Raw genomic sequence first — 13,615 nt, forward strand, 5'->3', positions numbered from 1 at the left:
TCAAATCATATGATAAGCTTTTTTTTTGACATTTTAAATAGAAATAGGGACAATGGTAGGTGCAAGAAAAACTTGACAGTAAAGTGGCTGAACTTAATTTTAGTAAGCTGTTTAGCAGAGATACCTCAGCAATCTAATTTCTGTTACAAACTGAGAGCGATTTTGTTTGCTTAGAGTGACTGATGTTAGGCAAGTAGGGTTTGTTGCAGAGTTGGGGTTGTTTTTAGCCAGGAAAAAACCCAGATGTTTTGGGTAGATACATCACTCATGGCTGAAGCGGTTTGTCACTGGGAGATAATCCCTAATGGCAATTTTGCCATCAGTTTCTAGGGTTTATCAAGTGGTCCTTTCTAAGTTGTTGTTTTTCTGTTGATGCACAGAGCAAGGATACAGACAGGGCATAATCACGAGTCAGGAGTTTCAAAGGTCAGTAGGTACAAAATCCAGGGCTAAGACTGTACAACCAGCTAAAGCTTACTTGGAGGTTGCACCATGGCACAGCTGGGCATTGTTTGCATCAGGAGTGGATAACCAGAAGGTGCTCTATCCACATCCAAACAGCCAGGGAAGGGACCCCAAGGTCTGTGCCCTGGTGTAGTCACAGCTGGCACCGTGAGCAGCCGGGTGGCCCAGGGCTGAGGGCACTTGCAGGGTCCTACACGCTGCCCTGCTCACTGGTGCAAACAAAAGCAAGGGAACGGCTCCATGAGCTTCTTGGAGAGAGCTTTGCCAGTACTGAGCTCCTCACATGTGGCCTCAGAGTCACCTAGATGCCTCTGTATCGCTTCTTTGATTGTTTATACAGCTTTCAGTGTTTTTACTGTTCCATCTAACACCAAATCTGTTGTGTATTTCCCTTTAGTGGCCGGTTTGGTTTATGGTTAGATGCAGATTTGTATCACGGGCGAAGCAACTCCTGCAGCACCTTCAATAATGACATCTTAACTAAGCAAGAAGATTTCATAATACAAGATGTAGAAGTATGGACATTTGAGTGAAACACTGACTGCCTTAAGGACTGGATCCATTAGGCACTTAAAAGCTATCCAGAAGGTGCAGGCTGCCTCACAATGTTACACGCTTTTTCCTCAAGTTTCTACCAGAGCATGACTACGCAAAAAATCCAACCGAACAACCCAAGAATAAAAGAATTGGTTTTGAGAGGCAGTAAGAGACAGAACAGTGAGGGATCACTCTGAAGTTTTTTACTTCCTCTTCAGCACTCTTCCATTGAAGATACAATGCTTATGAAAATGTTCATGATGTATAAGTTGAAAACTTCTTATGTAACTGTGAAAAAGATCCTGTGGAAGAACTATAACTGTCTAGTACATTCCATGTGTATTTATGTTCAACATGCAAATGCTGACCAAAAATAAAAGGTTACTTTACCAAAATCTACAGCATACTGTTTGCCATGGAAAAGAATCAGAAATAGGTGTACACAGCACTTAAGGGAACATGTTTTTTAAAATTATTTATTGTTGCTGTATAGTAGATTTTTTTTTGTAAATGTATTAGCTATGAGTTTTTTTGTTTAATGTTTCAAATCTCATTTTGATAATTACTGTTGAGGTGGGTTTCTTATGCATTGGCATTTATTCTGAATCAATTTATTTGATTTCTGAAGTTAATTTTTATATTTTTATTTTGTAAATGAGATTAGGTTTTCATTATACCCTAATTAGAGGGTTTGTTTTCCTGGCAGAAATACTTGAGTGCATAATTCTGTTTCATTTTCTTTTCCTGAAATGAGGGAGAAGGTGGATAGTGTTTCTTCCTAACTCTGCCGTCACATTCCCGTTAATAGATAACTATTTTGGCAGTGTATGGAGACACTGGGCAACTGCCCCCTGGTGTAGACTTTATCAGTTCAGTTGCAGTCCACAGAACTGGGATAGCATGCTCTGAGCACCTGCCTCAGCATTATTTGACTGATTATGAAGGAGATTTCTAAGAGAACTGTTTCTGTATCACGACAAAATGGTTCAAATGAAGTCACCCACTGTGCTTTTATGAACATTTCTCTACAAATTGAAGAATTTGTTAAGGAGAAAATACAATTGAGATTTAGAGAAGAAAGTTCTTTTCCTAACAGGCCAGGTCACGTTAGTGTAAAACTTGTTTTTCTAATAATTACACATATAATTTCTTTTAAAAGAATACTTCAAGCAGCAGTCTGGTTTAGGATTTGACAGTCAACTAAATATTCTTGTTTGTTTTTAATGAAATTATCAGATATTCCCCCCCCCCCCCGCAAAAGCTGAAATGACTATATATTCCAAAAATTGCAAAATTTATTTTATTAATAAAATATATTACAAAATTATAAAACATTTGGTAAATAGGGAGAGTGTGAGAGAGGACTGGCAATCTTCACTGTTTGCTAAGGAATTCTGCATTGCCATTAAGCTGTGGTTTTGTTTACACAATCCAGGCCTAACTAATATTAGGATGCTGTCGGGCCCTTAGACTTGAATGTTCCATTGTCCTGAGAAAGGCAGGTTTTAGAGACAGTAGTGTGCATTAAAACAGTACAATCTAATCAGTCTAATGTTGGAATATTATTAACTCAGTAGTACAACTCAATTTAGTTACTGCTCTTTCCTTTTTGAATAGATTAATAATAAAAAAGCCAATTGCTTTTCCTTCAAAAGCATTTCTAAATCTTTATCTTGCACAGAAGTTTCACAGTCTAATAAAACAGTGCTATACACAGTAAGCCTGTAACACGCTGCACATGAGCTTTTCACACTTCCTTTCTTTGTGGTCTACTACAGCCATATATAAAGTTCTTATTGGTAATGCTTTAGAATATTTTGGAAGTTGTTAACAGCATAATGCTTTGAAGATACCCAGAATATCTAACACTCTTTGCTCTTTTAAATGGTGGCAGAAGACCACTTAACAGTTTAAAAAAACCCAACCAAACAAACACCAAACAAAAAATCCCCACAACAAACGAAATGAAACCAAGTTCAACATTTTGCATACATTTCACTCTTGCTACCTACAACTTACTCCATTATATTATCCTTGTCAAAGTATATCTAAACGCTGTGGTCTATATTCAAAACAGTGTTGTTCAATCCAAATTCTGTGACCCTTGAAACTATGAATATTGAATATATGTAATGCAGTGCTATCACAATATTTTCAATAAAGGAATTTATGCATTCAGAAACTTGTTACAGATGTTTTCTCTTTTATTCACAAACTTTAGAATATTTTATAGACGAAAGGATGCAGCTTACGTTACAGGTTATGCTGACAAATACCTGTGCCACCTCATAAAAAGAGAATTTCTTGGGGTTTGGATTTTTTGTGTGCATAGTATGTTGTGTCCTTAAAGAGAGCTGTGTTTTGAATTCACTCTGAGACAGACTCTGACAAAGGGCTAAGAAATGCTAGTAAACATTAGCAGTTTACCTGGTAGTTCTTGTTGCTGCTCTCAGCTGCAGTGAATGACAAGTATCCCCTTATCTTTTTTGACCAACCTCTTCCCAGAAGTCAAAAGTCCATGTGCATCGTTTTTGTATGCACCCTTCTCACATTTCCAAAGTGTTCACATATATTATGTCCAGCCAAGCAAAGCAAAGATGTCTTAAAAGTACCTGGTTCTTGGGTTTTATTGGTTTTCATTGTATAGAGCAGTGGCATTAAAAGAAAACAAACTACAATTACGTGTGAAACTGAACAAGTGTGCTATCCATGAGCCTTGCTCTGAGTGAACAGAGGCAGTAACAACTTTCCTAAAGTAATGGAAAATTATGGTCACTAGTAATTTTTCTCTCAGAGAGAACAAGATTTTGTTCTTTCAACATGAAATATGTGTTCCTTCAGTGGTACTTGGGTACAGCTTTTTGATACAGGACGGTGTTCAAACACAGACTCACAAATCAGGCTTGTCAGTACCCACGTAATTGCAGATGTTTTACCTGGTGCTGATTTAAGTGCAGGTTTTGTGTTGGATGTTTTGCACAAAGGCTGGCTTTAGAGCAAAGGAGAGTCTAGTTACGTTTAGAACAATCCTCATTTGTAAACTCTAAAGATTTGATTTACCTGTTTATAACAGAGAAAAGGAGCAGGTGAGGTCACTGCCAAGGGACTGCCTAGCACTCTGCAGGTTGGCACATCTGGCAAGTGAGCTGCTTCAGGTAGAACAGTCAACCATGTCCTGTTTGTACAGGCACAGCTTGCTTTAAAAAAAAAAAAGGCATTTTTGAAAATCTCAGTCTTAATTTTTCATCTCGTCACCTTTTAAAACACTGTTTGTCACCTGTGGGACAAGCACTTTGTGCCTTTTGAGCTGCATGAAGAATACATTTAAGTTGCAGGGTCAGTGATTCTGCAGCTCTAGTCTAATGAACAGTGCAAATTATTTAAAATACAAACTATTAAGAAAACATTTTTAGAACTTGAAGGCGAACTACCATTTACCCTTTATTAGCTTCAGAAGAGGTTGCTAGGAGGAGGGTGTTGAGGCACTAGAATGGATTGCCCAGAGAAGTGGATGCCCTATTCCAGGACATGTTCAAGGCCTGGCTGGATGGAACCTTGAGCAATCTGGTCTCGTAGAAGGTGTCCCTGCCCATGGCAGTGGGGGGGTTGTTGGAACAAGATGATCTTCAAGCTCCCTTCCAACCCAAACCATTCTGTGATTTTATGAAATATCTTACTTCGGCTGTGAATTAGCATAGCTGTTATGAGGAGGCAACAATTTCAGGGCTGTCAGCTTATGCAGAACTAACATCAGATTTTAGCCCTCGCTGCTGGGAGTGTAGAAGAAAAAATGTAGACTCATTTGGAAAGATCTCATTTGGAAAGATCTCTGGAATTCTGTCAGTGACCCTGAACAAACTGCAACAGTGCTGAAATGGTGTTTCACGCTTATTTGTGCACATATAAATATCCATGTAACTTGAACTATATATAGGGACAAAATGTCTAAATTTTTATTGGTTTGTATTGACCAATGAATTGCTGGACATCACTTTCTGGTGAAGAACGAGAATGATCCAGCATCATATGCACTTATTATCCTTTTTTTCCGCCCTCTTTACTGGGTGGAGGTTTTTTTGGTTGTGGTTTTTTTTTTTTTTTTTTCCCTGATGCAATTCCACTCTTAAGAGTGCATTCACATGGTTTTATTCCCCTATTTTTTTTGTTAATTTTTTTTTTGGTCGGTCGGTTGGTTGGCTGGTTGGGTGTTTTGTTTTTGGGTTTTTTTGTGAAAACTGCCCGGCGAGCAGCAGTTCCGCTCCGCGTGTGCGCGGCGGGCGGTGCCAGCGGGGGCTCCCGGGGCCGGGCGCTCCTCCTTCGGCGGGCGGGGCGCCGGCAGCGGGAGGCGCCGGCAGCGGGAGCGAGACCGGGAGCGGCAGCGGGGCCATGGCCGGGCCTGAGGCCGCGGGTGCCGCCGCCGCCGAGGGGAGCGAAGCCGGGAACGGCGGCCGCGATGGCTACGACGGGAAGTGCGTGTTCTGCAGGATCGCCCGCCGGGAGGAGCCGGGCACGGCGCTGCTCCCCTGCGAGGTGGGTGAGGCGCCTCCTGCCCGCCCTCCTTCCCCGCTCCCTCACGGGCCGGCCCTGCGGCCGCGGCTGAGGCGGGCGGGGGCGCGGCGGCGCTGAGGCCCTGCTCTGCCTGCATGGGCAGAGCGGGGAAGCATGGCTCGCACGGAAAGCACCGTGCCTTCCGTCAGGGCTGGCCCAGCGGCCGGCAGCCTCAGAGCTGGCGCCGAGGAATGCGGACTGCCGAAGGTCAGCAGCGAGCACGCACCGTGCCTGCAGGCTGCCTCCGAAATGCCCTCAGCTTTTGTTGCCGGTCACGTCAACTATGACATTTGGTATCGCATCCATATGGGGGATATGGACATGGTTACCTACTCTGTGCCGGTATCCTCGTCCTAATCCATTTTAAAACGTTTGCATCCTTTTTTAGGATGAAGACCTTGTTTGCTTCAGGGACATAAAACCTGGTGCCCCGCACCACTACCTGGTGGTGCCCGTGAAGCACATGGGAAACTGCAAAACACTGAAGACAGAGCACATACCTCTAGGTAAGGCTGCGAGTGTGTGCTTAACCTCAAGGAAAATCGTTTTGCACAGCCTGAAATAGGGGGTTGTCAGGTAAGTAAACATGGAAATAGCTGATGTGCGTGAGCGTAGATAGGGACTTACCCTTTCTGGGAACTTCTGTGTGCTGGTCTAGAATGGCACTTTTTTTTTGTGCAGTTCTGGAAAAACATTGCAGTTTGCATGGAGTATAGATGCTTCTGCACTTTGTTGGAAATACAGCTTTATTTTTAAAGCATTTATGTGCTGCTTCATTGCATTTTCTTAGATATGCATATGCAATTCTAAAAGCTTACAGAAGAATTTTATAATATGTATACTTTCAGATAAGTGCTGCATTCTTTGTCAGGAAAAAGGGAATGACAGATGAAAAAGGGAAACGATGTTTCAATTAACTTTAAAAAAATGTGAAAAAATAAAATTCTGAAATGTTGAAGCCATTATTTATTGTTGCTAGGCTTATTTTGGTTTATTCCCCTTAAAAAGACATTGTCCTGGAATTTATTTCACAAGATATGGCTAGCTAAGTGTGTTGAGTAACAGAAGAAACTGCAGCCATGAAGAAATTCCACCTTAGGGACGTTTACAGGTGATGCAAGAAAAGAGTTATAATTGCATTTTGCACATCTTGCATCGCTGTATTTCTCTTGTAAATATAGGGTGGTTTTCTCCAGAGGAAAAAACTTCTGTATGTGTTTGGCTTCAAAGCAATTCCTCTAACTTCTGCCTTGAATTTTTAAATTTGGTTTACTACATTGTTCAGTGGTAATGAAACTGTGTGCTAGTAATAAGAAATATCGACAATTTTATTTTAATTTAAATTTGTGTACCATCTCTGAAATGTATTCCAGGCTTCACAGGTTCTGGAGATCAAATTTCTGTAGCTGTGCAGAGATACAGCTCTGGAATTAGTGTAAAGTCATCATTCTGACCAGTCAGTTCTTGTTGGGTTTTTTAATGAGGATGTGGTGATAGCATGGCTTTGGCCAAAGTTCTTATAATAATGTCACACTGGAAAGCATTGCAGGTGTGGAAATTGGCATCAGTGGCAGTTTCCAAGTAAATCATTGCACAGCTCTCTTGATTGTCTTTTCTTTGACTAGGAGTAGTTACAGTGTTTATATTTTGAAAAACTCACGTCTGTGATCTCAGTATAGTTTAGTCTGTTGAAGTTAATATTCTGAAGAATACCTTTTTAAAATGAAATTTATTTGTGTTTTAATAGTGAGGAGAATGATGGAAGTGGGAAAAGCTGTTCTCCAGAAGAATAATTTTAGTGACTTGAATGATGTAAGGTATGTAGTAAAAACCTTCCATCTTTCTATTAAGTGTGTTCTTTACTTTTCAGAATGTTACTTTAGAGATGGTGGCAGAACCTGTACTGTGATTTACGGAAGAAAACAAGTCTACATTTCACTTACTGCATAAAATCTCAATTAAAATCTGCTGGCACTGAATAGAAACTTTTTTTTTATGATAAAGTTGTGGCACAAATTGGGTTCCAGGTCTGAGATTCTTTCTTGAACACATCTTGGAGTAGGGAGGGCACTCAAACAACTTACCAAAGAGGCTTCTCTTTCATTATGTGCTGCAAATGTGCTCTAAATCCTAGATGCCAGAAGAGAGGTAAACTTTGGCCTATTGAAGCAGGATACCACTCTGTGTCTCAGTCATAACAGAATTCACTGGATTTTGGTGTTGGATCCTTCAGTTTATTTCAGATAGCTGAAATAAACTGTAACATAATTTGAGCACTGTAGAGAAATAGGGAGCTGTCTCTTCATGATTGAAATTGATAGTTGGCTTTCCAGCTGAAAACTAGATAGGATACGTTTAAGATACTTTTTCTTGCTTTTAACTCCTTCTTTTAAAAATGTGTCTTAAATACAGAGCTGTGAAGGAGGAGATGAACGAACTTTTGAAGAGCTTTTTGTGGTATAATGAAAAGGCATCTTTTTGTTCTTGCTTCTACGTACATCATAAATGCGATGAGTTGTTAGTTCTGTGGATCGTGTTAAATAACCTGCGATGTTCCACTTCTTGCTGAATTAACATCACCACTCTCTTGTACTTCTTTTCCTTTTCTGAAGAATGGGTTTTCACTGGCCACCATTCTGCTCCATAGCCCACTTGCATCTCCACGTCCTGGCGCCAGCCAGTCAGCTGGGGTTCTTATCCAGGATCTACTACAGAATCAACTCCTACTGGTTTATCACGGTAAGTGTAAGGCAGGTGAGCTTTGCTGTAGGTTTTCAGTTGTGAGCTGAAAGTGCCATGTCTTTCTAACCTTTTAACTGTGTCCAAAAATTCTCTGACCAATTATTTTTGTGGTTACTTTAATTCTCAGTTATGTATATTTTGCATTAACCGAGAAAAAATGTTTATGCTTATAAACCTTTGTTTATAAACATTTGCTTATAAACATTATTAAAGCATATGCTTATAAACATTAAGGAACAGAGTGCTAATAACTAACAGCAAACAATACAGTAGTTCTGGATCTCTCCCAAGGCTCAGGCTCTGTGACATGCTTCTGTGGACACTTTGTATATATTTGGGTTTTAATCTAAAGAGATATATTCAAATGTGATGGGCTGTTTTGCACATAACCTGGTTAATCCTGTATAGCTGAAAACAAATCCACCTAATGACTGCATTTATCACTTCATGTGGTTTTCCTCACCTTGTCATCTTTAGACTAAACCTAGTGCCTGCTTTACAAAAACATTGTTGGTAATGATTTATGTCAGTAGAGATGAGCAATGAGACTGAACTGACACTGACTAAAGCACTTAGAAAATCTTTCTCCAGAGACCTAAACCTCACTCTCACTGCTTTGCTGCAGCAAAGCACCTGGCCTTGCAAGGTAGCTGCAGCATCCTGCTATCATTGCACGTCCCCAAATCAAAGTTGCTGAAAAAGGTCTGTCTCATCTAAAGAATATAGACAGCTTCCTACTTAAAGAGAAGAAACACAGCTTCTTTACAGTGGGACCTTGCTGAAGTTCACTCCTAGCTCAGAAAAAGCAGATGTGTTATTTAGCATCTTAGAAGTATTTGTCCCTCAAATATATGTAGTTGTTTTACTGATTATTATCTTGGATTAGTTCAGGCAGATCCCCCCTAAGTCTGGTTATCCAGTAAGGATGTGCTTTGGTATTTTGCCCTGCTGTCAGGTTGGGAAATGTTCTTGGGTTGGTGGTGGTTCTGGTTTTTTTGGATTTTTTTTAAATTATAGTGTCCTGATTATGGTACTTGTTTAGGAATGCAAAACAGGATTCAGATACTATAATTTTCAGTTGCTGCATGCTTTATGTAGCTTTATTTGTAAATAAACTGCAGTAATTACTGAACTCCTGTTGAGTTGCTCCTACGTGAAGTATCTGATTGCCTTTTTACTGTCTGGATTTTAAAAACTTGAGCTTTTCACTTTAATGTAGTTCCTTTGGAGATCTTAATAAAGCCTCAAGCACTAGATCATATTGAAAGATGAATTCAGTAGGACTGGCAAAAAAAGCAAAGGCTGGCAGTAAACTGATCTGTTTCTGTTGGTCTCCACGTGCCCAGTCTGGCCTGCTTGTTGGCAGACTTCCTCCTGCCCTGAGCCTTCCTGAGGGCTCTGTGAGCTGGTGCTGTTACGTGTACAAAGTGCATCTGTCTCAGTTCCACCCATGGTGCATAAATAGGCATGTCAATGACAAAAGAATGTGCTGGTGCAGTGATGTGACCAAAGGACGAGGTGGTAGCTCATGACAGGAGCCACACACTTGCACACCCTCTGTCCCTCAGCAGTGTTTGCGGCTGGTGGTGCAGCTGGGTGGGTGATGAGAGGTCACAACACGCTGTTCTGGAGTGGCTCACAGAGAAGCCCAGGTCTCGCCACTGGGTTGCTTTGAGCACTGCTGTTTTCTGAGGTCTCTGAAGTGACAGTGCTTTAACAGATCTGCTGTTCATTTGCTCAAACCTCCTCTGGCCTCCATAGGTTATGTTTGCTCTTCTGATCACCTCATGAGTGTTTGATGGAAACTGTGAGTCTGCTGTTGAAAGGAATTGTTGTATTTGCTTCTTCTGTACACTTAATCTGTAAAAGTGAAAAGCAAATGCTCTGTTAGTGTCACTGTTTATAAAATTGAATTTTCAGTAAAATGAAGGCCCACAGTGTAGTTAATGTATTGCTTTCTCTCTTTCATAGGCTGAGCAACTGATTGAGAGACTGCAAACTGAAAATGCTGCCAGCTGAAAGCTTGTGTTGTCAGCCAGTTTGGTCTTTGAGCTCTGATTTAAGGTTGCACAGTTTGATGTTGCCAATAATATCCCAGGATATAAAAAAAGCTTTAGTTCCTTATGAGGAAATACACACAGAATTTGTAGCTGCTAACCTAATTCTTCCATTTGGGTATGTCAGTCTGTATACTTCCCTGGCAATAGCGCAATGTATTTTAGTTAAACTTTTAATTTAAGTTGTGTAGATACATACATAATACACATACATGCACATAGGCAGAGAACTCTTCCTATTAAAAGGCAAAGTGTAGCAGCAGCATGTATTGCAACCAAGGCAACGAGTTACAACTAACAGCATATGGATGGTACCAAAGGGAGTATTTGCTGCAGAATCAAGCTTTCATTTTCAAGATGCATTGCTCTGGGATTGCAGGTAACAGTTCAAACATTTATTCCCACCTGCATTTGTATGATATGTTACTTATGCCTATTGATGAGAAGGTACATTGCTGAAAGTACAGTGCTGACTTTCTGGTGCAAAACCACTTCAATGTTACCTGACTTGTTTGCATCACAGTGACACATTAAATGTGAATACAATATGTGCCCAAAATGGGATGATGCTCTATAATATAGAATATACTTTATGTGTAAATAGACCTAAAGATTTTTTTCCCTCTTATGTGCACAATGTTAGAAATTAGTTACTGTATGTTTACAAAGAATGTGAAGAGTTCAAAAGAATGGATTTAATATACTGCTTTTCTGCATGGCAGTAGATAGAAAAGTCCAGATTTTCTGGTCTTATTCTCACTGCAAGTCCCTTGCAGATTACTAATGCCTTGGCCAAATTTGGATTCTAAATGAAGTCATGAGAGAAGCCGGTCTGAAGTGCAGTGTGTGGCAAACTTACATAAGAGCAATGTGATTTGACTTTGGGATAGCAGGGACTCGGCCCAAAATTGGAACATGCCAAGTTGCTTAAGGAACCTGCTGAACATTTGCCTTTGCTGCATGACTCTAATCAGGAATGCTAGCACTTGTTTTTCAGTACCATAATAAGGCAGACTGTTTGGCAAGTTAAAACTCCAGAACACAGGGAGTGGATTTTCTCTGTTCACAGAGCTTGTCTTGGTGCCGAACTAACCAAGTGCCCTTGCCTGATGCATTCAGATGCAGCTGAGGTGAGAACATCTGTTGCACCTGCAAGCTTCCCTGAACATATAGTCTGGGTTTTCCATGGATCCAGCACCTGTTGCCTTAGTGATACAATGTGTTGTAATATTCTTACAGTACTTCAGAGAGTCTGCACCCTTCTGAGGAACTGCATTTTCTACCTGCCAGAGTTTACACCTCTCTGTCTGTAAGATCTTCTTCCTAATGTCTTGTTATATGTATTAGTGGGCACTTGCATGTTATTTGCAGCCCTTTAGGGTTTTAATTTGTCACATTTGGTAGGGAAAGTGTGACTTAAAGCCACCAGACTTTGTGCAATAGATGAAGAGGTTTGAGCTGGCTCCTAACTTAGTGAAATAGCTGTACATTAAGGACTTTCAAGAGTTAATACTGTGTATGTGTTCTGATTGGTAATTAATTTATGTAACTGTACTGAACTGTGACATGTTATATTTAAAATATCAACATGAACTGTTGTCAAAAATAATTAATAAATGCTAATCTTGGGATGATTTTCCAGTGCAATGGAATAGTTGACTGTGAGGGTTGACCCTAGATAGCCCTTTGCTCACTCTTCATCCCTTAATCCAGTGGGGTGGGAGAACAGAAAGAACAAAATGAAAAAACTCATGGGTTGAGATAAAGATAGTTTAATATGTGAAGGAAAGAGGAAGAAAAAGCAAAGGTAATCACTTCTGACCTCCCACAGGCCAGCCAGTAGCAATGGCCCCCACACCCCTAAAATAAAAGCCCTCTTTTCAGCTATTATTCCAGACATTTTATGTCTTGGAATATCCATGGTGGCCAGTCTGTGTCAGGTGTGCAGGTTGTGCTCTCTCCAAGCTTTCTGCCCACTGACAGGGGGGCAGAGCAGGAGAAGGAAGGCCCTGACATTGTCCATGCACTGCTCAGCAATCAACAGAACTGCTGTGTTGCCAACACCTCCAGTCACACCCAAAACCTGGGATGCTCTGAAGGAACTTGCGTCCTTCCCAGACAGACTCTGTGTGCTGCCAAATGTATATGAAAGCACAAAGGCCAACTTTTATGTCTTAACTTTGGAGAACAGCCCCACTAATGACAAGACTGGAAAGGTAAAAATCTGGGTATAATTGTGACTGTGGGTCACTTCCAGAGTTTTGCTGATGAGAAAGATGGGGATATCCCGTGTTCCCTGAGAGCAACAGACAGACATCACAACAGCTGAAACAGCAAAGCATTAAACAGAGGCACACTAATTACTGAGAGGAATGCTCAGCTTCTCGTTAGTGTTTTTCAGCACAGAACTGTGGTCTGTTTTCCTTCTGCATTGACAAGTATTCTTAGACTCTGAAGATAATTGTTTTAATTAGGTGAAGAAATATTTTCTGAAAAACCTAATACTTCCAATACGTTCCCTGGAAGAGACAGTGGGCAGATCCCATTAACTTTGTCACTCTCTCCTATAGAAGCTTTTAGTAATTTTAAAACTTCCAAAATTGTCTGTAGAGCTTTCTAAGGAGCAAAGGTCAATAAGGAGCATGAACTCAGCAGCTCTTACTCTCCAAAAGCCTGGAGAAGCAAAGGAAAGTTGTTTAGCCACTGCTGCTGGCTCTGTTCTTTGATCCAGTATTAGCAGTCTTGAGAAAAGCTGCTTTTTTGACCTCATGTTTAGGAATGACAAAGCTTTATTTGTACTGTTTTGCTCAGTTGTTTTACATAAACTCCCAACCCAACACGCACCCAGAGAGTAATGCTTTTATGCTGAAAGGATGAAACAGATACACATAAAATGCTGTTAAAAATAAAAAGAAATTGTGTTTAAATTGGAAATAATGACTCAGACTATTCCAAAGTCTTTTTAAGTGTGAGTTGTAAATAAAAGTAGGAGAATGAGAGCAAACCAGTGGAAATTGTATTTGAAATTTGAGAAACTTGTAAACAATAAAGTGCTGCATAAAAACTCTTGTCATTTCAAACTAATGTGCAACATTTATTGAAATGGTGACAGTGTTTGACAAAACAAACCACAGATAATCCCTATATGATATACAGTCCAAAACAGACGCAGAGTTTACAGACTTCAGGTGGAAGGAGGGCAAAGACCACTGAGGTAATCTGTCACAAAGTGAAGTTTAGGAGAGATTTAAACAGCTGAAAGATGC

The 13,615-nt window shown here is 40.4% G+C and overlaps 2 protein-coding genes across 10 annotated transcripts in view; both read left to right on the forward strand.

Annotated features, from left to right (window-relative positions):
• The window catches only part of NCOA7 (nuclear receptor coactivator 7), an 83,790-nt gene extending 81,384 nt beyond the window's left edge, over positions 1-2,406 (forward strand). For all 9 annotated transcript variants that reach the window (XM_038131298.1, XM_038131295.1, XM_038131301.1 and 6 more), the window contains one exon: positions 863-2,406. In XM_038131298.1, coding sequence (XP_037987226.1) covers positions 863-998 — 136 coding nt within the window. In that variant the 3' untranslated portion in view covers positions 999-2,406. The remainder of the gene's footprint in view (positions 1-862) is intronic.
• Positions 2,407-5,320: 2,914 nt separating this feature from the next.
• HINT3 (histidine triad nucleotide binding protein 3) lies at positions 5,321-11,996 on the forward strand. Its single transcript, XM_038132039.1, has 5 exons — positions 5,321-5,532; positions 5,939-6,056; positions 7,298-7,367; positions 8,163-8,289; positions 10,264-11,996. The coding sequence occupies exons 1-5, from the start codon at positions 5,389-5,391 to the stop codon at positions 10,309-10,311; spliced, it is 507 nt and encodes a 168-aa protein (XP_037987967.1). The 5' UTR covers positions 5,321-5,388; the 3' UTR covers positions 10,312-11,996.
• Positions 11,997-13,615: the final 1,619 nt, after the last annotated feature.

The sequence above is a fragment of the Motacilla alba genome, chromosome 3 (genome assembly GCF_015832195.1).
Source record: "Motacilla alba alba isolate MOTALB_02 chromosome 3, Motacilla_alba_V1.0_pri, whole genome shotgun sequence".
In the NCBI taxonomy this organism is placed as follows: Eukaryota; Metazoa; Chordata; class Aves; order Passeriformes; family Motacillidae; genus Motacilla; species Motacilla alba.

Coding starts and splice junctions, on each gene's coding strand:
- HINT3 (XM_038132039.1), top strand. CDS start 5,389: ATGGCCGGGCCTGAGGCCGCGGGTGCCGCCGCCGCCGAGGGGAGCGAA. Junction 7,368..8,162: donor AGTGACTTGAATGATGTAAG/GTATGTAGTAAA, acceptor CCTTTTCTGAAG/AATGGGTTTTCACTGGCCAC. Junction 8,290..10,263: donor ACTCCTACTGGTTTATCACG/GTAAGTGTAAGG, acceptor TCTCTTTCATAG/GCTGAGCAACTGATTGAGAG.